General features: G+C 50.5%; 1 protein-coding gene across 2 annotated transcripts; it reads right to left on the bottom strand.

The window, feature by feature from the left end:
- Nucleotides 1-591: 591 nt before the first annotated feature.
- On the bottom strand, nt 592-23,315 carry Lgals9 (galectin 9). 2 transcript variants are annotated; one of them, XM_075991452.1, is made up of 11 exons: nt 23,158-23,315; nt 16,110-16,198; nt 10,156-10,357; nt 8,442-8,552; nt 7,202-7,294; nt 5,545-5,580; nt 4,905-4,955; nt 4,328-4,369; nt 3,417-3,505; nt 3,105-3,267; nt 592-1,164 (listed from the first exon to the last, which is right to left on the bottom strand). In XM_075991452.1, the coding sequence occupies exons 1-11, from the start codon at nt 23,194-23,196 to the stop codon at nt 1,018-1,020; spliced, it is 1,062 nt and encodes a 353-aa protein (XP_075847567.1). In that variant the 5' UTR covers nt 23,197-23,315; the 3' UTR covers nt 592-1,017. The 2 variants fall into 2 exon arrangements, with proteins under 2 accessions (XP_075847567.1, XP_075847566.1); XM_075991451.1 differs by lacking the exon at nt 7,202-7,294 and having other exon boundaries at nt 23,158-23,309.
- Nucleotides 23,316-23,781: the final 466 nt, after the last annotated feature.

The following is a 23,781-nucleotide window of genomic DNA, read 5'->3' as shown; positions in this document are numbered from 1 at the left end:
GTTTTTTGAGACAGGGTTTCTTTGTGGCTTTGGAGCCTGTCTTGGAACTCACTCTGTAGACCAGGCTGGCCTCGAACTCATAGAGATCCACCTGCCTCTGCCTCCCAAGTGCTGGGATTAAAAGCGAGCGCCACCACCACCCGGCTGAGCTGCTGCAGTTCTGACCAGCTCCCAGGTGTTGGCGATGTTGCTGACCTGAGGTCTCAAAAGTGATGGAGGCCTTGATGAGTTAGCAGGGTGCAGGAGATCCCTCATGTGGTGGGTCCCCACCCTAATCCCCTCTGCTGGGAGGCCTACCACAGATCAACTCCTTATCCGTTATCCCATTGCCTCCCCTCCCACCCAGCACAAGCTACCGAGGCCCCCACAGCCTCTGCCCAGCCTGTCCCTACCTCAGGGGCCCGGGGTTATTTACAGAGGCCAGCATTCCCACCACAGACTGTGTGTTCCAGTCCCCACCCAGTTACCCCAACACCTTGTAGGGTTTGAGAGGGATCCCTGTGAGCAAGTATGGGCACCAACCTGCTTCCTCACAATCCCTTTAGAAGGTTCCAGAATGTCTCCAGCCCCATTCAATAAGCAAGTCATCTCTCATGTGTGTGAGAAGAAGCATGATTTATTGTATGGACACTGGGCAAGCATGGGAAGAACTGATGAGGACAATCTGGTCAGTTGGAGGCAGTGGGATGACAGCAGGTGGCCTTCCCGCGGTGGAGTGATGGGAAGAAGGGACAAAAGGGCCAGAGAAGTTGAAGATCAGAGAAAGGGGCAGACTCAGGGGGTCACTCCCCTCAGTGTATACCTAGTTGGAGAACTATGAGACTGTGGGCTGAAAGCCATGTGCCACATAGCCAGGACACCCACTTCGTAGAGTGAAGTGAACTGGGGGGTCCCCCGTCCGAAACTCCTGTCCCTGAGGTGATCTTCTGATGGCGGGTTCTGGGGAGCTAGGGCCGAGGCAGAGAAGAGGTAACAAAACACAACAGGGTGCCCCAGCCCTCATTTCTAGGCCTTTGCCTATGCCTGCACGTGGGTCAGTTGGACATCGCCTGCCACTTCTAGATTGTTGATGGCCGGCAAATGCTTCAGACGGTGGATGTATTCACACAGGTGCTGCCCATCCACGGCAACCTTGAAGCAGTGACCTTCACACAGGATCCACACCTGGGTAGAGACGCCACAACATTCACAGGGCACTTGGCAACCCAGGTTCGTACCTCCCTCTCCCATTCCCAGCTCTCCTTCCTCAGGAGTCAGCCTAAAACCTGGCCTCTATCTAGCCAACCTGAATGGGTTGCCCTTCACCAAACACGAGTGTTCTCTTGGCCTAGAACATTAGCATAGGCTGTTCCCAAGCCCAGAATGTTGTTTCCCCCACAGGGGAAAGTGCTGGCCCATCCCTTACAATGGCCTACCCTGTCTCTCGCACCCCCTGACCCCTACCCATGTCGGCCAACTGTCTGCTCAGACCGTATCCCTCACCCTCATGCTCACTCTCCAGCTGAACCCTAAGCCACTAGCAACAGGAATGCCAGCTCAGGCTGTCTGTGTCGTTCTCAATGAGACAACTGGTACAAACATCAAAGCATCATGACCCATGGCCACCGCTAAGACTCATCGCGCAGTGTGTGAGGCTCAGGCTAGCACTCACGACGCACTGTATGTGGGCGCTGTCCAGATGCTACAGACTCCGCCTTTCTGCTCTGTGAGACTCAGTCTTGTTAGGTCTTTGTTCTCACTAAATTAAAATTGCAGCTCAGGGGGCTGGAGAGAGGGTTCCTCCGCTAAGAACACTGGCTGCTCTTGCAGAGGCACTGGGTCCACTTCCCAGCTCCCATGTGGAAGCTCCCAGCTGCCTGTAACTCCAGTTCCAAGGGATCGGATGACTTCTGATTTCTGAGGGCCTCAAGCATGCATGCACATGGTGCATGTCTATCCAAGCAGAAAAACACTCATACACATTAAAAAGCAAACAAAAAACAAAAAGAAACCCACAAAAACCTCAGCAGTTCACACATGGCAGTCCAATCCTAGCAGTCAAAAAAAAAAAAACAAAACAAAAAAAACAGGCTTGCTGCATGTCTATAATTAATCCCAGCACTTGAGAGGCAGAAAAATGAGGAGTTGAAGGCCAGCCTTGAACGCATAGCAAGTGTGAGGCCAGCCTGGGCTACACGTCTCAACAATAACAAAATACAAGCTCCTTTCACTACCCATAGAGCCTTACACTCTACTCTCAACCTTGAGGCAGAGCATGTTGCCATGACATTTTCAAACAATGGCTGCACATTGCCCTGGGGTGGGGCCCAGGCATTGATTCTTCTTATTTAAGCTCATGGGGTGATCTGATGTCATCATCAGGGTCGATAAGGCCTGCTTAGGGATCAGGCTTCCGGCTGAGCGCGAATCCTGCTCTCAGTGTGCTTCCTCCTGGGTGACTATAATTGTGGAAGCAAAGGAGTGAATGGCAATTCACTCCCGGGTTTGATTGGCACAAACTGGCTGTTGTGTCCTCATGCAAGTGCCCCGATCTTGTGAATGTGTTTGCCCATCTGTAGAAAGCAGGAACAGTGCCCTGGAGAGCAGAACTGTACTTTGACCTATGCAGGAAACCGAAGCAGCATTCAGGCAGTTCAAGACTAACCTTACCAAGGCCCCGTCTCAAAATAGAAGAAAAGCAAGGAAGGAAGAAAGAAGGAAGGAAGGGAGGGCAAAGCAAAGAAAGAAAGGCTCAGGCCTGTAATCTCAGCTTTTGGGGGCTGAGGTAGATGAATCACCTGACCTCTAGGCCAGCCACCCTACAAAGTGATTTGTAAGTAAGCCTGGGCTAAAGTGAGTCCCTCCCTAAAATAAAGCAAAACAAAACAGGAGAGCTGGAGATGTAGCTCAGTGGTATTGTACTTGCCCAGCGTGCACAAGACTGTAGATCAGTCCCCAGAACAGGGGGAAGGGGGCACAGCAGATAGAAGCCCTTACTTCAGCAGGGACAGCAGTCATGAAATAATACCGATTTACACAACATTCTTCCTTCTTTGTGGTGCAGCCCTCATAGCCTCCATCCCATCACAGATCCATGCACCCCCTCTTGCATCCCAGCATCTTACCGAGAAGCTCTGGCCACGATTGAAGGGCATTTTCCCAGGCAGATTTCGCTCCTCAGGCCCCCAGGAGCTGTTGATCTGGGTGTTTCGGACCACCACCTTCTCATCAAAACGGGGATTCAGGTGAAAAGCAACGTCCATCCCAGAGCGAAGGTTGATGTGGAACCTGGGATGGGCAGTTCACACAGACCCTGTCTGAGCACAGAGCTCTGAGCCCACCCTGACCCATCACCCCCAGGTGGCTCAGAGCCAGAGTCTGGCCAGAACAACCCTGGGAGCCACCAGTCTCCCAAGAGTTCTGGGGGCCTGTCTTACCTCTTAGCATTGGGCAGGACCATGCCTGATATGAGGATGGTCTTGGATGGGTAGAGCCCACTTGGAATGGAAGTGAAGAAAGGTACAGGCTGTTGGGAGGATGAAAACAGCTCATCAGCAGCTGGACTGCTGCAGCAGGGACTCAGCACAAGGGACTGCGGACTCTGAAGTCATGCCTATGAGTCCTGCATCTTCTGGAGGGAACCCAGGGTCCTTTACTTGGTTCATTAAAGTTAAAAGAAAACCTTCCAGTGTTTCTCAAAATACATTTCAACTACCATGGGAGGAACCTTGACAGGGCACAAATGTCTTGTTGGGGTTTGAATAGAATGCCAACCCTCAGATGCTCGTATATTTGAATAGTTGGCCGCCAGTTGGTGGAACTGTTTGGGAAGGATTGGGAGGAGTGGCCTTGTAGGAGAAAATGTGTCACTGGGGCTGGGCTTTGAGGTTTCAAGTGACCTGCATCATTCACACACACACACACACACACACACACACACTCTAACTCTCTCTCTCTCCCTCCCTCCTACAAAATGTGAGCACTCAGCTACTGCTCCAGTACCACGCCTGCCTGTTTGCTGCCATGCTCCCTGCCATGATGGTCACGGACTCTTAAGCCCCAAATCAAACCCTTTGTTCTACGAGGTGCCGTGTTCCCGGTGTTTGTGAGATCAGTAGAAAAGTAGGCAAGGTAGGGCTTCCGCTTGCTCATGCTGAAGGGGCCATTTTAAAGCTGAAAGCTCTGTTCAGCTCTCTGCTAATTTACATGGGTATTTTTAACTGTTCACCTGGATGCAGGAACCTTCACTGATATTGCAAGTCAGAGGATGGTCCCCCCTAAAAATGCCTTCCATCTCTCATTGTGCCTAACAGAGCCAAGCTCAGGCTCTCTGTAGGGAACCACTTACATAAGCCGAGGAGGGGTACACCACAGGCTGGATTCCGGAAGTCTGTGGGAGAGATCGGGATTCCACATAGAAGTGACACATCCTTCGGGGCGACCTCAATATCTAGCCCCTGAGACCTCCCATTCCCCTTCTCTGTCACGCCAGTATTTTGAAACTTCCTGCTGTTTTCCTGGCGCCCATTATGGTCCCCTGCCCTTTAGCCACTCTCCGTGCAGCCCAGCCGACTTGGGGTCCCCCACCTGCACTGCACGGGGGGGGGGGGGGGGGGGAGTTAGACCAGCTGTGAGCAGTGCCTCGACAAGGGGCTTGACCTTAGTAAGCCAGCTAGAGGCTGGAGCCTGGGCGACTGGAAGACAGTGTGTCTGCCAGTTGTATTCCTCGGAAGACTGTTTCTGAATCTGTGCTGTCCCGAGGAGAGTTTGAGCAGCGTCATCTTTCTAGCACAGGGCCCGTGCCCAGGTTTCTCCACCCTCTTTCATAAGCACTTTGGTTCCAACTTTGAGACTCTAGGGAATTCTGGTTTTGATTAAAGGAAAGGGGTGGGGCTGCAGGATAACAAAAAACTGTTTAGACTTACAGGAAATGGCTGTCCAAAGGCACTGTGAATTGTGTGGATGACTGTTTGAGCCTGGGAAGAAGAAAGGGGTCTTAACCAGTTTCTCGCCATTGTGAAGACTATCACGTGCCACCAGAGGGCGCTACTTGATCTTCGCCCTTAAACTTGAACCTAGAATTCTAACCAGGGAGGTCTTTCACCACAGCCCCTCCCCAGACAGGGACGGGGAGAGGCATTTCTCTACTTCAGGGGAAGCTGGATTACACTAGAGGTCCACCCCACCAGCCTTGATTTGAAGAAGGGAGGGATGAACGTGTGGCTCCCTCTGGGACAAACGAACCCATTCCGCCTACTTCCGCCTCCCAGCGCCAGCGCTGGGATTACAACGCGCACCATCACGCGTTGTTTGTGAAGTGCTAAAGATCAGACTTTGCAAGAGCTGGGCAAGCACTTCACTGACAGAATTCAGCCCCCAGCCCCATTTTCTATTTGATCGGAGCCAAGCAGGCACACCTGCGACCCCTTCCCACCAACACCGCTGAGGCCTGGTGCATGGGGAGCCTTGTCTGCCCTCATGGGGGAGGCTGAGCCTACCCCTCCTTTTAACCCACAAGGGCCATAATGAAGAGGTTCTAAAATGTAAAAGGATCAAGGGACTTACCACGGGTGCCTGGTGGGCAGGCCGGATGCCCTGAGGCTGAAAAGGATCAAGGGGGAGAAAAAGGGGGAGATATTATCTATGGAGTCTGTGGGTGAGAGAAAATTTCAAACTCCAGATGTGGTTCTTGTGGTCAGCTGTACCTTCCTAGACACACTCGCCTCCTTCAAGCCCACTGCACCCAGTTATCACCCTCCTGTGCACAGGGGTGTCAGGAGACTGTCTTCTGGCTTCCTGAGAGAGGAGTCAATCTGCCAGACCACAGCCACATCGTCTCTGGGCCCTCAGAGGCAAGAGCACCACCCCCACCCCCCACTTCACCTGCTAGGTGAAAGTTAGCATTCCATACTCAGCACACAGCTCCAGAGCTTTCCTCGGAAGCAGAACTCTTGCATCCCATCCCCCTGGTGAGCCCCGAGGCTCCTGATGGTTAAGCCACTTGTCCAGACTTGCCCAGGTAGCCAACGAGTTAGAAGATTCCAAATAGAATCCAGCCTGGCCATATTGTAACCATTGCATCCTCTACCCTCCAGGCCAGGGTCAACACTAGGCTGCCCTGCGAAGGCTTCCAGAAGTTAGTACGGTAGAAAGCGGGTCCTGGCCTGGACCATCAAGAACCAAGAAAGGCTAGTACCTTTCCCCTAACCCCAACTGCCTGGGTGACCACAGAGAGAGCTGCTGGCCTTTCCTCCCTGCCCCCATCCCACTCCCACCCCAGAACCCCCTCCCTCCTATGTTTGCTTTCTAGTCTCCCTGGTTGGGGGTGGGGCTCTATTGCACACCAGCGCCAGCACCGTGTGAGGAGCTGGAAATACACAAAAGAACGAACAAGCCACACTGTTAGTCTTCCAGGGGCTCCTGGGCGGGCGGAGAGCGGGTGGCACGAGGAAGACAGACATACACAGGATGCTGTGACCCAAGCCAGCACAGACAGGCACAGAGCCCACGGTGACATAGGGTGGGTCAGAGTATAAACTCTTGAGTGCCATTTAAACAAACAATTATAGTGTAATTAATAGTTTGCCAGGGACCGGGTGGACAGAAGGGACAGCCTATGCAAGAGAGGTGTCTAGAGTGAGCGGTGGAGGAGGCACGGCTGAGCAGGGTCGTGAGCTGGGTCTGGGCGAGGGAGTGTTCTCTTATGTCTTGGAGGGAATTAGAGCTTGTGTCTATTTATTATTTAGGGGTTTTTTTTGTTTTTTGCTGTTGTTTTGTTTTCTGAGACAGGGTCCCACGTAGTCCAGGCTGAGAGTGATCTTGAACTTATGATCCTTCCAGATCCCTGTCCCCAAGTATTAGGATTACAGATATCCATCAGGTTTGGGCTCTGTTTAGAAAGACTTTGGGACCCAAGCCTAACAATTTTTACAGTGGGAGAGTGTGAGGTGGAATGTGTTGGGTGGGGGCACTGTGCAGTGGTGGGCAGGAGTGGGGGAAAGGAACGGAGCCACAGATGATGTGTGTGTGTGGGGAATTACCACAGGCTGGACCCAGACAGTGGCTAAGGAGGGAGGGATGATCGAGCGTGGCAGAACAAAGGGGAAGTGATAGAATGCAATGCGGAGGTGGGGCCTGAAGGCCCAGGATAGCCTGTGGTTGGGACCTGCCTCTGGGCTCTATCATTTTGATGGACCTCCGGGGCCCCAAACACTTAACTCACTTTTGGTTTGCGGCCCCAGGGGTTCTGTGAGAACTGGCCAGGTTGAGAGAATTGCACCGTGGAGAAGACAGACTGGACAGGGGCTGCTGAGTTCTGTTAAAACAAAAGCATGTCTAGGTGACAGGAAGCAGGTGGCATGGTCAGAGCAAGCACAGGCAAAGAGAGAGAGGGTTAGCTTCTGACCCCGTGGAAAGAGGCCAAGAAAAGGGTTAGGTTGGCGTGAACGAAATCAGGGTGCTCCTGCAGGAAGATGGTCAGGAAACGGAGTGTGAGCCTAAGGCTGGGGGAAATGGGCCTAGCATATCCTGGCACACCCAGTTTTTCACAGACTATCTCTAGATATTTATTTATTTAGATACTGTGTTTGGTATTTTTGGTATTTGGGTTACACAGAATTCAAGGCCAGCCCAAGATATACAGTAAGAACCTCTCTTTAAAAGAAAAAAAAAATGGGTTTTCAGACCTGGGCCTAACCTGTCTTTAAAAGAAAAAATGGATTTTCAGAACTGCGCCTGGTGTTACGTGCCTGTAATCACAGCACTGTGGAGACCGAGGCAGAAGGACGGACACAAGTTCAAGGCCAGCCATGGCTATAGAGTGAGACACTGTCTGCATATAAATAAAATACTTTGTTTTCAGAGCTGAGTCTGGTAGCATATATCTGTAATCCCAGCATTCAAGAGGCTGAGGCAGAAGGGTCACAAGTTAGGCACCAGCCTGGGCTACAAAGTGAGATCCTGACACAGAATGCAGCAAAAAACTCACACACAGAAAGTTTTGGCTTTTTCCTTTTCCTTCCTTCCTTCCTTCCTTCCTTCCTTCCTTCCTTCCTTCCTTCCTTCCTTTTTCTTTCTTTCTTTCTTTCTTTCTTTCTTTCTTTCTTTCTTTCTTTCTTTCTTTCTTTCTTTCTTTCTAATACAGAGGTCAAACAGACCCAGACTGGGCTCCAGGAGCCATGCTGTTCCCCTTCTAGAACTCCCTGGTCATCTAGCATTGGACAGTTGCAGAGAAAGAGCAGCTTTGGCATCTTGGAGACCCAGGCCGATTGTTCATTACAGAGAAAGCAACACCAAGACAGACAGAGGGACAGACAACAGGCAGGCAGACAGACACCAAACCAGAGAACCAGTGCAGCCCCAAAGCTACCCGGGGAAGATGCTTGCTGGTGCCCTGCTGAGTGGACACATGCCCAGCTGGTCACTGTCCTTCAACCCGGGGACAGGTGCCAGCCGCTCCTGACCTGGAAGGTGATGAAGGACAAGTTCAAGGAGCCGGAGACAGCAATGGTGTCCACGAGGTGGTAAGGGACACGGTGTGGGTACTGCGTGAAGAAGTTCTTGTTCACCATCACCTGCGGGAAGAGAGTTGAAGTGGGGGCGTGTCGGCCCAGGCTACACCTAGCTTTACATTCGGAAATAAAGAGCTGAACCAGCATCTCGCTGCCAGCCCTTCGAGGCAGGGGCATCACCTTCAGTGGGGTGCGATGGGTCACTGCACTCAGACCCACTGTCCACTGGGCTCCTGACCTGCAGTTCAGACCGTCACTCATCTATTACTCCAGGCTTATCGCTCCTTTTTTAGAATATTTTTAGAGCTATTTCCTTTTATGCGTATAGATGTTTTGCCTGTGTGTATGAATGCACACCACATGTATGCCTGTGCTGCCGGACGAGGGTGTCTGATCCCCTAGGACTGCACTAGAGATGGTTGTGAGCTGCCATGCGGGTGTAGGGAACTCAAGACCTCTGCAAGAGCAAGTGTCCTTAACCACTGAGTCATCTCTGCAGTCCCCAGATTTATCTTTTCAATCTTGATTCATGTGAGTTAATTTTGTTGTTGTTGTTGATGTTGAAAAAGGGTTTCATGTAGCCCAGGCTGGCCTCAAACTTGCTACGTAGCTGAGGATGACCTGATCTTCCTGCTTCACTCCCCAAACGCAGGGATTACAGGCGAGTCCCACCATGCCCAGTTTCTCCAGAGCTTCATGCGAGCTAGACAAGCATCCTACCCAGTGAACTACATCGCAGCTCTCACCCGTGCGTAGGATGCTTATGAGCCGCACAGGAAAGGCAACCTCAGGTTTTGCTGAGCGCACACAAGAAGCCCAGTGTCGCACAGACAAGCTCAGGGGTAGGCACACTCACCCCACCCCACCTCGGAGATGGTACCCCGAGTTTCTCCTGTAAAGTCACTGCCTTCTAGCCTGAAGAAAGGACAGAACAAAGCTGTCAGCAGACACACGGTGAGACTGGGGATGCAGCTCAGTGGCAGAGGGCTTGCCTAGTACACAGGAGGCTAGGTCTGACCCCCAGCACCACAAAAGAGTAGATGCTACTGGGACCTGCGGTGGAGGAATGGATCTATCTTGGACTTTGGGACCCATGAGGCTACCTGCGCACGAGGTCCCACCCCTCTGGAGGAGCTTTTGACTGACAGTTGGCACTGGTGTGGGGGGAGAGGGGAGCCATATCTTTTCAGTTCTGTCGCCGCTGCCGGGTGGCCATAATCCAGCAAACAGCTCCACACCCATGTGTACAATGTGACTCTAATAAAACTCAGTGGGCTATTGAGGGGGTAAAGACATAAAAGAGGGGGGGTGGGGAAGGCAAAGGTTCCAGAGGGAGTGGAAAGGGGCTGAAGCGGGGAGTGTGTTTACTCAAAATACATTCTACACGTGTATGAAATTATCAAAGAATAAATACAGAGATTTGGGGGTTGGGGCTTTGGGTTTCTGTTTGTTTGCTTGTTTGGTTTTTTTACACATGGGACCTAAAAGCAACATGGTGAAGATTGAGGTCTTATTTTCTGAGTTATAAAATCAAGAAGTGTGTCTGTAGACACAGGCGGGAGCGTGTGAGACAAAGGTCACATCTCAGTGAGCATGGCTATTAAAATGTAGTCCACCCGGGAGGACAGGTTTTTTGTGGGGGGGAGGGGGTTAATTCCCCACTCACCTTGAAGTCTGACCTCTGCACCAGGAAACAAAGTTCAAAGGGCATCCCCTTCTGGAAGGGCATCTGCATCTTCCTCTCCTCGGGCCCCCACTGTCCTTTCTGCTTCGTGTTACAGACCACATACCCTCCATCTTCAAACCGGGGATTGAAGTGGAAGGCAATGTCATTCTCATTGAAGCCGGTCTGAAAGTTCACAGCAATCCTAAGGCAGAGAAATAGGCTTACCGCCAGGGTTGGACAGAACCGCCTCTGTCTGCTTTGTTAGCATGTTGGGGTTCATCAAATTCCGACCTAACATACCCCCTGCAGTCACTGCATTCTGCCCTTCCCGAACCCTTTCCTTAAGCAGACAATTGGTAAGGGAAAATGGCAGCAGCAGCAGCAGCAGCAGCGGCGGCAATGACAAAAAACAGCCCATCTTTTGCCCCAGGCTCTGGTCACAGGACACAGAGGAACCAAGCTGAAACTCAAGAGCTCAGCAGGCGCTATTCAGGGGAATTGTTTCTGGAGAACTGTCATCAACCATCTTACTCAGCCGTGTACCCTGTATGCAGCACCACTGTCATGGCTGGTTTTGGTTGTTGACACATCTGGAATGGGGAAACCTCGGCTGGTGAATTGCCTCCGAGGGTTGACCTAGGAGCACGTCTATAGGGCATTCTTCTTGATTTTCAGTTGGTATAGGCGGGCCCTGCCCAGTGTGGGCAGTGCATCTCTGGGCAGGTGGGCTGGGGTTGCATAGATAGATAGATAGATAGATAGATAGATAGATAGATAGATAGATAGATAGATAGATAATAGATGGATGGATAGATAGATAGATGATAGATAGATAGATAGATGATAGATAAATGGATAGATAGATAGATAATAGATAGATAGATAAAAAGATAACTGAGCACACTAGGGGGAGCAAGCCAGTAAGCAGCATCCCTCTGTGGTCTCTGCTTCGGCGCCTTCCTTGACTTCTTTCCGTGATGAATTGTAACTTACATACCAAATAAACCCTTTCCACCTCAAGTTGCTTTTGGTTGGTGTGCTTTAGCAACAAAGAGGCAAACTAATACAAAGCCCATCTGGCCAGGCATGACGTTGTGGCGGTAGGAATGGAGCCCGTGGACTCATGTGTTTGAATGCCTGGCCACAGGGAGTGGTACCATTAGGAGGTGTGGCCTGGTTGGAGGAAGTGTGTCACTGTGGGTTTTGAGGTCTCATGTGCTCAAGCCACGCCCAGTGTGGTACACAGTCTCCTTCTGATGCCCATGGATCAAGACATAGAACTCCCAGCTCCTTCTCCGACACTACATCTGCCTGCATGCCGTCACGCTTCTAGCTATGACCATAACAGACGAAACCTCTAACTGTAAGCCATCCTTGATTAAATGTTTTCCTTGCCAGGGTCATAGTGTCTCTTCCCAGCAAGAGAAACCCTAACTGAGACAATGTACCCACTGGTCAACAGGGGCCAGCCTGTTATGGTGGTATCAACTACTTTCTGATTGGATTTGAGGCAGAAATTCATGCCTGGTACTGTAGACCTGGATAAAAGCCTGCAACTAGAAGGTCTTAGGCTCTAATGGAGAAGCTAATATGTTGCTAAAATGGACACAATGTTCACATAAAAACATCTCTACATAATCATGTTTGTGTCCGTAGATCAAAGCTGCTGTCAGCCGTGGGCAGAGAAGCCTCTTTTTGTAGTGGGCGGTGATAACTGCAGAAAAAGTGACAGCCACACATGGACATCAATGGTAAAAAACCAACAAAAACATAAATGGGCCACCTCTATCACCCTCGCCAAGGTTCGCAGAATGTTGCGGAAGGGAGGGCAGAAAGACTGAACGAATGAAGGCCCGGGGAAGGATGGAATGCTCTGGAACACTGTCTTCCAGGTGTAACACGGCCACTTTCCTTCTGAGCCCAGAGCAGCTACGGTTATAAGACCCACACGAGACAGCGTCAGACGAGAGTACTGTCTGGAGGGAGGAGGGCTCCTGGCCTCACACGCTTCCCTGGGGAATTTTAAGAAGTTAACAGCTGATGTGGGGACGGGGGGTTGGCCAGAAGTCTTCTTCTTCAGTGGTGCAGCCACAATAGCCAAGTGACCATGTTCCTGTAAACATGCTTTCACGCATGCTCAGGGAAGCAACCTTTATGGTCACACACAATGCATGGGCTGCGGGAGAGGGGGCTAGTTGGGAAAGGTTAGGAGTTCAAGAGGAGTGGGAGAGAACAAGAGAGGATACTGCAGGTAAATATGATCCACATACATTATACACATGCATGAAAATGTCACAAGTAATAGATGATAAAAATATTTCAAAAAGGGCTGGAGAGATGACTCAGAGGTTAAGAGCATTGCCTGCTCTTCCAACGGTCCTGAGTTCAATTCCCAGCAACCACATGGTGGCTCACAACCATCTGTAATGAGGTCTGGTGCCCTCTTCTGACCTGCAGGCATACACACAGACAGAATATTGTATACATAATAAATAAACATTTTTTAAAAATATTTCAAAAAGGGGGCTGGAGAGATGGCTCAGTGGTTAAGAGCATTGCCTGCTCTTCCAAGGGTCCTGAGTTCAATTCCCGGCAACCACATGGTGGCTCACAACTATATGTAAAGAGGTCTGGTTCCCTCTTCTGGCCTGCAGGCACACAGACAGAATATTGTATACATAATAAATAAATAAATATTTTAAAAAAATATTTCAAAAATTAAAAGCAAGAGAAAAAAGAATGTCTTAGAAATTAATTACAATTGATAACAAAGATGGACATCAGGAATTCTGCCCGCTGGGGACTGGAGAGAGGGTTCCGAGGTTAAGAACATTTGTTGCTCTTGCTGAGGACCTGAATTTACTTCCCAGTCACCACGTGGTGACTCACTACCATCTGTAACTCCAGTCCCAGGGGAAACAAAGGCCTCTTCTGACCTTTGTGGGCAACATGCACACATGTAGGAAAAACACTCGCACACATAAAATAAAAATTGAAAATAGTAATAAAGAAAAATGGTTCCCAAGCCAGGCGGTGGTGGCGCACACCTTTAATTTCAGCACTCGGAAGGCAGCAGCACTCTCTGTAAGTTCGAGGCCAGCCTGGTCTACAGAATGAGTTCCAGGACAGGCTCCAAAGCTATAGAGAAACCCTGTCTCAAAAAAAAAAAAAAAAAACAAAAAAACATACAAACAAAAATGCTTCTCAGGAAAGTCTTTTTGCACAAGTGGATAGTGTTTGGAAGCTGACACTGTTGGAAGCCAGCCATAACCTGCTTATTGCAGAAAGAATAGAACAAATTCCAAACAGGCGAGATAGCTCAGCAGATAAAGACACATACTGCCAAGCCTGGACTCCTGGGTTCGATCCCCGGGATCCTCGTGGCGGCAGGAAAGAACGGACTCTTCAAGGTGTCCTTTGATATTCACATACACGCCATGGCAAGAGTGAGTGTGTGCGTGTATGCACACGTGTACACGCAAGAGCACACACACATACACGTAATTTAAAAAAATTCAAAAATTATGTAAAGTTGTTCTCCAGGCATGAGAAGCCTTCACCCCGAGGGCAGTCTTCAGAAAGTATGTCTGGAAGACACATGAGGTACGGAAGGCAAGCACAGACTCTGATCCCAGTTCCAAAGTGTCACCAGATATGACCCTTGACCCACACTAACTTGGCAAGTTCCCCTTTTCACCAACAGTGGAAAGCTCCCATTTCCGTCCCACTCCTCGGAGGAAGCCTCTCCTATAGCCACTTCTGGAGTACAGCCAGGGCTCCAAGGTCAGCAATTAAAATCACAGAAACTTCCAGAGAAGCAGACTCACAAAAAGAGCACCACCAGTGTTTGCCCTGCCTCCCCATGTCACAGCCAGCTTGGATTCAAGATCCAAGTTCAAGTCTGATGTTCTCCCTCAGGTGCCACCAGTCCAGCCTTCCCTGAACTCTTGAAGTGGCGGGTGCCAGCTCGGCTACTCACTGGTCTCTGTAGCTCTCACAAAGCTGTCACTTGTACCCCAACACTGTGCCACACTCAGTAACAGCTTATGACAGTTCCATCAAGTTCCTCTCAAATGGAGAGCCCGTTTGAGTTTTCTGTGGAACATTCTAGGCAGCAGAACGCTTTTGAAGTCCTCAACGGCTGAAGCCTTAGACATCAGGACCTACAGGAAATTCCTGTGACCCTAAGTCAGGCACTATCCCAGCTAGGCATGTGTTTGGGAGGCTTGAGTAGACACAGGATCACAACATCAAAGACTGAGTCCTCTTTAGAGAGAGGTCTCGTACAGCCCAGCCTGGCCTCCAACTTGCTGCGTAGCTGAGGAGGATCCTGAACTTCTAATCCTCCTGCTTCTGCCTCCTGGGCCTGACATTTTGATCATGTCCATCACACCTGTGGGTTGTTGTTTTGTTTGTTTGTTTTTATTTTGAGACAGAGTCTTGATAAATTTCCCAGGCTGTTCTAGAACTCACTTAGTAGCACAGAAAGGCCTTGAACTTGAGGTCCTCGGCTTTCACAGGGGCTTATTTTAGAGACCCACCAGGGGCTTCCCTTTTTTTATTTTTATTTTTTGGTTTTTCGAAACAGGGTTTCTCTGTAGCTTTGGAGCCTGTCCTGGAACTCACTCTTGTAGACCAGGCTGGCCTCGAACTCACAGAGATCCGCCTGCCTCTGCCTCCCGAGTGCTGGGAATAAAGGCATGTGCCACCACTGCTAGGCATGGGAGGCTTACTTTTATAAAGATAGTATATCCCCGGCTAGTCTCAAGCTCCTTATGTAGTTGAGGTTGACTTTGAACTTTTTTGTTGTTTTGTTTTTAAGAATGGTCTCACTATGTAGCTCTGGCTATCCTGGAACTCACTATGTAGACCAGGCTGGCTTTGAACTCAAGAGATCCACCTGCTTTTGTGACTTTGAACTTCTGGTCTTCCTGCATCAGCCTCTCCCACCCTTGGATTACAGGCATGCGCCACCATATGCTGTTTATATAGTTCTGGGATCCACCCAGGGCCTTGTGTGTGCTAGGTAAGCGCTCCACTAATTGAGCTACATCTCCATCCCTGGGATCACTCTTTGATAGGAACTCTAAATATTTCCTAGGACTTAAGAGGCTATAGGGCTGGAACTGGAGAGACAGCTGGGGGTGGAGGGGAGTTAAGAACACTTCCTGCTCTTCAAAGGACACTAGTTCAGTTTCTGCATCCTCATCAGACAGCTCATAACTCTGACACTCTCTTCTGGTCTCTTCTGTCACCTGCACACACATGGCATATGCACACGTATGTGTGTACGTGCACAAACACACACAAACACACCTAAAAAGAAAATTACTAGAACTGCTACGGGAACTAATGGAACTTCCCTTTTTGCAGCACCATGTCATGGTGTCAAGAGTGCATCCTGTGGCCGGCCGCTCTGGCCATGCCGCTACTTCCCCCTCAGACTGTGAGCTCCCTGGGAGCAGCATACTCAGGAGCCAGGAGTCTACGGCGTCTGTCAATGGTGCCAGGATGGCAGGAGATATAGGAAGGCCAGCTCTCCATAGCCAGTAGCTCCATGGTTGCTGAGGGATTAACATCAGCTTTGTAGTGGTTTGAATAGGTATGACCCCATAGACTCGTGTATGTGAATGCTTGGTTCATAGGGAGTGGCAATACTAGGAGGTGTGGCCTTGCTGGAGGAAGCGTGCCACCATGGAGGCAGGCTTTGAGGTCTTATATGCTCAAGCTATACCCAGTGTGGCACACAGTCTCCTTCTGCTGACTGCAGATCCAGATGTAGAACTCTCAGCTCTTCTCCAGCACCATGTCTGCCTGAGTACTGCAGTGTTTCCCGCCATGATGATCCTGGACTAAACCTCTGAAAACTGTAAGCCAGCCCCAATTAATGTTTCCTTTTATGAGAATTGCTGTGTCTCTTCACAGCAATAAAAAGACAAGTGTCACCCACATACTTATTTGCAAAGGCGTGGATGGTCCCCTGGATGGTGATCTGAAGTCCCTCCTGTAGTCCTCCTTGAATTATTCCAGAAAAGGGGATAGGCTGCAGAGGGAAAAAGGAGAGATATCGGTTGGCAGGCACTTGCTTGATGTGGCAGTTAGGGCTTGGGGGCATGGCCATCAAGGGGCTAGAATCCTAGTCACACAGAACTTAGGGTCCCTCACAGACGCAGGTCCAATCCAGGTTATTACAGTCATTCTGAGGATACCAGAAGTTTGCAGGGTTTCTGAGGCATGACTGGCAGTGGACTTCAAGTCACTTCCTTCCATAATCTGAAGGAAGTGGCAGCTGAGGAACCTACCAGAAGGAAACAGCATGCAAATGTAAGGTAAGGAACTAGAATGGTGGTGAGGGCTGCTGGCCCCAAACCAAGTTCCCCGAAAGACCTCAGGGTCCTGACTAGGGATTCAGGAGACCAGAAGACCAAAGGGACCTACCGTTCAGTTTTGGACAGTAAACCATTTCCTCCTATGAGAGGGCTGAGAGGGAGGCATCCCCTCCTACCACCATGTAACAATGGCAACCAGGACCTCACCCTCGAGGCCAGCTTTGCTGTGGGCTGATGGAAGCAGCCTCATTCCTGAAGCTCACAGCTCCTGTTCATGTTTGCCCCACTAGTCTGTGAGCCTAAATGTTCCCTCTACTCCAGGCCCCGCAAGCAATCCACCCTCAGGTCTCTCCCTGATCTCCTAAAGTGTCCTAAAGGAGCACTGGGTCCCACTGAGCGTCACAATGTTTTAGAGTCAGAAGGATTCAGTTTGAACCCTTATCACTGCTCAGCATCTGTGGGGTCTTCCAAAACATAGTCTCTCTTTGCCTTAGTTTCTCCATTTGTAAAAGGGGATAAACCACCTCCCCTGCTTGCTTCTTCACAAGGCTGGTACCTCTCTGTTCCCACTACTTGCCTTGTGCTCCCAGAGCCGAATTCCCAGACTGATAACTTATCAACATCCAGAATGCCTTGGACACCAAGAGTGGATGTGAGAATCAGCTAGCAGACAGTCAGGATTCCCACATCCCTCCAGCGCTTTTAATGGCTTTTCTAACACCAACTCTGAGTCAACGCCTTAATAAATCAAATACTCCAGGAGTCAGGCAGGTGACGGAGTGAAGTGGCCAGGTAGGGCACAATAGGGAGTGACAGGGACTGAGACAGAGTTGGACTCACACCGTTTAGCAGGGCACTGGTCACTCGGCTCTAATGAATGGTCATCATCCATGCCCAGTGCTGGGGGAATCAAGCAAGCAAACACGAGACAGTTTAGTACCCTGGGAACCTATTCAGTTTGGGGTTATGCACCCCCCATTCCTCTTAACACTCCACTTGGCAGCCTGGTTCCTCCACCTGCTTGTACTATGCATGCACACCCTCTCCAAACGATGCAGCTAGAAACGCCCGCCCCAAGTCTCTGACGGCTGCACCTGCAGCAGGCTGAACTACTCCCACATCTGAGCAATAATGTAGTTTCCCTGGTAACAATCAAATTTAGACAATTTCTTTTCAAATGGATCCCTAATGCGTTCAGGTAGTAAAAAGAGAAAGGGTTCATCCAGCCTGAACTGGTTTGAGGTATTGTGCAGTAAGGCGAAACAGTGAAATGGGGGGGGGGGGTCCTCCCAGTTACCACCTGGTGCCTCTGCAGGGGGAAGGGACTTGCATGGTTGAACTAACGAATATATTAGCTATCCGTCAAAGCAGAGAACCACTGAGACCACGTCTCTTAGTAACCAGTTCCCTCTTCTTTTGAACCCTGTGGAGGCCCAGACAGCGACTGGGCCCTGGGAGTACTCCCCACACCTGGCCCACTGTCAGTCTGGAGCGTCTCCCACTCTCACTGAAAGCATCGCGTCGGATAAGCTGTGTGGCTCCCTCTGCAAATCCCTGTAAGCCCCTTGCTTTGAATTCTTTGGAAAAGACGCCAAGAACCTGGAAACACCAACCACAGGTAGCGGAGCTGCCAAAGTCTCGCCAGACCAGAAGTCTGGGCAATGGGATGAGTTCATGTTCTAATACTGGGGTGCAGCTGACTCCTCACAAACGTACAAGAATTCTTGTCAGGTGTGGTTCGGCACACCTGTGATCTCAGCACTTGGAAAGTGGATGCAGGGGCATCTGAGTTCAAAAGCAATTAGTTAAAAATGCATCCTGTATCGTTAGCGGTATGTGAGAGGATGTTTTCGGTGAAATACGACTGGCGTCATTCTGAAATGACCTGGGACTGGAAAGGAAAGAAGGTGAAGGTGAAGCAAGACAGGCTCTGAAATGGCCGGCTGTTTGTGACACTTCTCTGCAGGTTCAAATCAACAGAAAACAGCCACCCACCAAATTCAACCCACTGGCTGTTAGACCACAAATGCTGGCCCGGTAGAGACATCTGCCATGACTTGCATGCTATCTAGGACCTTCCCTAGCATGACAAACTTCTAGCATGTGTCAGTTCTTAAGGCAGAGGGATGGGACTCTAGGGTCTGCTTCCTAGACACAGCTCTTAAGGCCTATCAATCATCTTCAATAATCTGCTAAACTCAGCGACCCCTCAAGCCTAAGCAAAGAGAACCCCTCAGCAATAAACTCAGAGAGCTCTTTGCTCTAAACTTTGACTCCCCATAAGCTCACTCTCCCATCTAAGACCAGCAACCCCTCCCCTCTAAAGTCTATAGATTTAAAGAACTTCCGTTGTCCTGTGGCTTGCTGTTCCTTGTTCCGTGTTTCTGTTGGATCTCCACCATGTTCCAGCTTCCCGTGCTGATTGTAGAAATGTTGTCAGTTCCTACCTATAGCTAACCAACACCCCAGCCAGATTCTCCTTCCTTACCTAACTGACGCTGCCTTCTGGCCTTCGTCCTCGAGTTGTCTGGCCACCGAGAACCTATGGAAGCCTGTGATGGCCCCCTCATTCAGACCAACCCCACTGTCATCATTCGGGGAGATCCACATCTCACATTGGCTCTGTCACTGTTTCAGTAACCGGAAACAACAGTACGCCATGTTTGAGTTCCTTTGTTTACACCCTCATCCCCACAGGCAGCCGGAGGGAACTGTGCACTGGCATGCCAGGGAAGGTTTGGTTGTCTTGTTTCTGTGATACTAGGGATTCAACTGAGGGTCTTAAGTTTGCTAGAGAAGCACACTTTATTATATCTGCAGCCTGGCACGAGATGATTGTAAAGGGACTTACTCCTCCCGGGGGCTGGAGGATGCAAGCACAGCCTGCTTTTCCAGAAGACCCACATCAAGGAACCACTTGTAACTCCAGTGCCAGAGGATCTGATGTCCTCCTTTGGCCTCCCTGAGCACCTAAGACACGTGGCATACACTCACAGAGACACAAGTGAAAAACAAAACTCCCCTTGCCTGACTTTTCCTCAGAGCTTTTGCTGGCATCTGAAGACTTGGCACTTAACTTGCCAGCCCTCCGGGGCAATCACAAGCCATGAAGATCAGAAAGTAGATGAGACAGCTGTGAGTCATACGTGCACAGGAAGACACAGGTAGAGGAGAACAGACACATGCTGGGCAGTACGGGCTGCTCTCTGAAGAATCAATTTTCCCAAAGAAGCTTTGTGAGGTTTCAGTGTCTTAAAGCAATCTCAGGTAGCCTAGGCCAACTATAGCCTAGGTTGGCCTTGAATTTCCTGCCTCAACCTCTTACACGCTGGGATAGCCGTGTGTCCCACCATCCCCAGCTTAGACTTTAGTCCCCAAATGCTGAAACATTATTTAGCATGAGTGGATCTTATAAGCATGGCTGTTCATGTCTTAGCATGGAGCCAGGCTGTTCATGTCTTAGCATGGAGCAAGGCTGTTCATGTCTTAGCATGGAGCAAGGCTGTTCATGTCTTAGCATGGAGCAAGGCTGTTCATGTCTCCACATGGATTGCAAAGGACTGGAAAGAACCTGAACTAAAAGGAAAAGGCAAATAAACAAGCTGTTTGCACATGGCACAGTCTGGAAAGGATGAAGGTGGGGACTCTGAGGAAAGATACGGAATGACACCATCTGTATTTATTTCATTTTGTGCGGTCGTGGAGGCCAGAACCTGCAGCAGTCAGTTCTTTCTTTCCACCGTGTGGATTCCAGGGACCAAACTCAAGTCGCCAGGCTCCGGGGCAAGAGCCCTCACCAGCTGGGCCAGGATGAGATCATTTGTATAGAAAGTGGGAGGGGCAGCCAGCTGTGTTCAGTTACTAATTTGTAGATAAGCTATCTCTGGAGAAAATCCCCAAGAGAGGCTGCAGGGAAGGTCTGAGGCGCAGAGTACTCGCCCCATCCTCAGAAACGGTCCAGAGCCTGGGAATGTTGACTAAAGTGTCAAAAAAGACTGCGGATACACCGCCAAAGTCCAAAGTCTCCTGATGCAGGAGACTGCTGGATTAGCCAGCAGGTCTCACCTAAGGACCAGTATCCTTGCAAGAGGGAGGTCATGGGGTCAGACTCTGAAGAGGACTCAGCAACAGAAGAGATACTGTGTGAGAGGGCTCAGTGGAGGGAGGGGCCTGTGACCAAGTCTGACGGCCCGAGTTAGGCCCTCGGGACCAGTGTGGTAGATGGAAAAGGCTGTACCCAAGATTGTCCTCTGACCTCTGAGGACACACAACAAACAATGTTTTTTAAAGAAGCGTGAGTTCTGTCTTCTACGCTGAGGCTAGGGCCTTTGCTTCCATTTCCTAATGGGACATGCAGAAGGCTGTGCTCACTGCCAGAGGGTGGGCAGCTCGGTGGTCTGTTGGACACACAGTCCCGCACCAGAAGTGGGGACACCGATCCAATATGTTCTCAAGCTGAAAGGCCCAGCTGTTTCAGAAGTTCAAAGACCCTGCCTGTGACCATCCTTAAATGGCCCGCGTCACTTCCCTAAGCATCCCAGCAGTTTTGGTTTTAGTGCTTTTGTGGATGAGGAAATGGAAATACAGAAACTTCAGTAACTTGCCCAAAGCCACACAGCTGGATAACGAGACCGGGATTTGAACACTAGAACTCATGTTCTCGGCCATAGGTGACATAGGCTTCCTCTTGTGAAGAAGCACAAACGTGTTCTTGACCCCTGGCCCAGCAGGGTCACACAAGGGGCCATCCGGACCAGCTCCATCTTCTTCCAAGCCCTCAGGGGAGTCTCATTGGATGTGGGAGCAGCAACCAAGACTGGCCCTCGGGCTATGACAGTGCTGTTCCTCAGCAGGCCAGAAGTCGTACCCCAGCAGCATCACAGCGGATGTGTGGCCACAGTTGCTGAAGTCAGGAGGTCACTGAGTGGGAGGAGCCCGGCGGAAGAAAGTATGATCCCAGGGCTATGGGGATGTGAGACTACACTTGGCCTCCGTGTCTGCCACTATGACCCGCTTGACCTCTTCCTTCTCTCTGGGAGGATTTCCCTCCATATTTAAAAATATTGCTTCCTCCTTCATCTTCTTTGTTTGATTGTTGTAAAGATAGGTTTCAATGTGTAACCCAGGCTAACCTGGAGCTCATTATGTAATTCAGGCAGGCCTAAAGTACGTGGAGACCCTCTTGACCCAGCCTCAAGTACTGAAGTTTGCCTCCTAAATCTAAATAAAACACAGTTGCCTGGCCAGTGGTGGTGGCACATGCCTTTTATCCCAGCACCCGGGAGGCAGAGGCAGGTGGGTCTGGGGGTTCGAGGCCAGCCTGATCTGCAGAGGGAGTTTCAGGACAGGCTCCTAAGCTACACATTGAAACCCTGTCTCAAAAAAACAAAACAAATAAAAAAAAAGAACAAAAATAAAAGCAAAGCAAAACAACAACAACCAAAAAAAAAAAAAAACCCAACACCACAGTTGCATGATTTGAAAATGTCAGCGCTGTCTTCTGGGAAACCAGAGAGAGAGTGTCATGGCCTTTCTGTCACAATTTGCTCTTGAAGGCCCCATAGAGGCTCTGGACACCAGCCTTTCCCAGCCACCTTCCATGCAGGTCCCAACTCAGAAGCCTCGACAGTGTGGCTGGGGACACGGGCAACATCCGGGAGCACCAGAAAAGCCCAGAGCCCATGCTAAAGAAAGCTCTGATGCCAGGCCCTGGCAGCCAGCTCACCCACAGCACCCTGCACACGGTGGGCACACCGCAGAAGGCCCTTGGGAGCACTTCCCTGGGAGCACTCACTTCTGTGTTCACTGCCATCTCCCTAGGAGCGCCCCTCTTCTGGGAATAAACCAAAGCAGTTTCACACGCTGTCACCATCTGAGGACACGTTGGCAAGACCCTGCCCTATCAAAGCCTCCGTTTCTCCACACACGGTGGAACAATGGTGTGTGTAAACGAGACTATCTGCAGACAGCAAAGACGGAGCACAGGGCAGCCCTTCACACACCACACCGAAGGACAGTCCCTGCCTCCTTGCCCTTCCACACACATTCGGGAGGTGTCCTTGGGTAAATTCAGACAGGGTCCTTGGAGGATAGGCACCTCTTTGGGAGGGCTTCCCTGCTGCCCCCCGACCACTCTCAAAACACCTATTATGTTCCCGGTGCTGTTTAACACATGTACTATCTAGCTGCGTCTCCTTACCCCAGCCTCAGGAGATGGGCTCAGTATTAGTCCCATTCCACAGATGTGGTAACTGAAACCCAGAGAGGAGAAAGTACCATGTGTGAAGTCTCCTAGTTTGTAACCGACTGAAGAGAGGTCCTCTCTAAAGTAAATGTCATGTGGTTAGCTGGTACCCACCCCTAGAAAGCCCATCTCCATCTCTATATAAACTATCTCCTTTCTAGATGCTACTAGGCACCTTGGAACAGGCATCTATCAGTCTACCCCATGAAATCACGGTGAGTGGAACCCTTCGACCCCAGAGCGAGTGTGAGCCTAACGGGGAACAAGAGCTGCATCAGGATGACCCCGCCTGGAATGTCTTCCCCATGTGGTGTCTGCGGGGCACTCCACCACTACCCGTGCCACCCACTCAGCTGTTTCCTCAGAGACCCAGAGCAACTTCGCGTGGATGTGACAGTTAGCTTCTCCCTAATCGCCCCCACAACTCACCGGGTTCACGTAGGGAGCTTGGGAGCTGAAGAAAGCCATCTCTCCTGTCTCGGGGAACCACCACTCTTCCGCGCTCACGCTCGCGCCCGCGGACGGACCTCTCTCTGCACCTCTGCACGGACTGGCTGCACGGGGCCGACTGCCCGGGGCGGGCTCTGAGAGGAAATAGAAACCGCAACCACTCAACAGGGAGGAGCCAGGAGTCAGTGGCTGAAGGAAGTGTCTGGAGAAAATGACCGAGTGGTGGGCTGAAGGCGGGACTTGGGGAGGACACTGGATGTTCCCCCGCTCTGACACTTGGCCTCCCTCTCCTGTGCTCTGCCAGAGAATCAGTTCCATTTGGTTTCTGAAGCTTCAAAGGGTCGTAGGCAGAAGTTTCTCGACAGCCTTGCTGGAGGGTGTGTGTGGCTGTGCTTCTGACCGTGTTTCATTACGGTATCCACTAGACTCAGGCTTTGCTTTCCCTGTGTGCCAGAAGCGGTGGGGAAGACCTGCTTCAGTCCATTGTATGTGTGGGGAAAGTGATGCCCAGAAAGACGAAGGGGCATGAGCAAGGTTGCACAATTCCTTATGCGCGGTCTAAAGTCTCGAAGATTTAGGCTTTCCAAGAAGTCTTTCTCCCTT

The sequence above is a fragment of the Microtus pennsylvanicus genome, chromosome 11 (assembly GCF_037038515.1).
Source record: "Microtus pennsylvanicus isolate mMicPen1 chromosome 11, mMicPen1.hap1, whole genome shotgun sequence".
NCBI lineage: Eukaryota > Metazoa > Chordata > Mammalia > Rodentia > Cricetidae > Microtus > Microtus pennsylvanicus.
The sequence above is the reverse complement of the archived record's forward strand: the minus strand, read 5'-3'. Positions and strand labels throughout refer to the sequence as shown.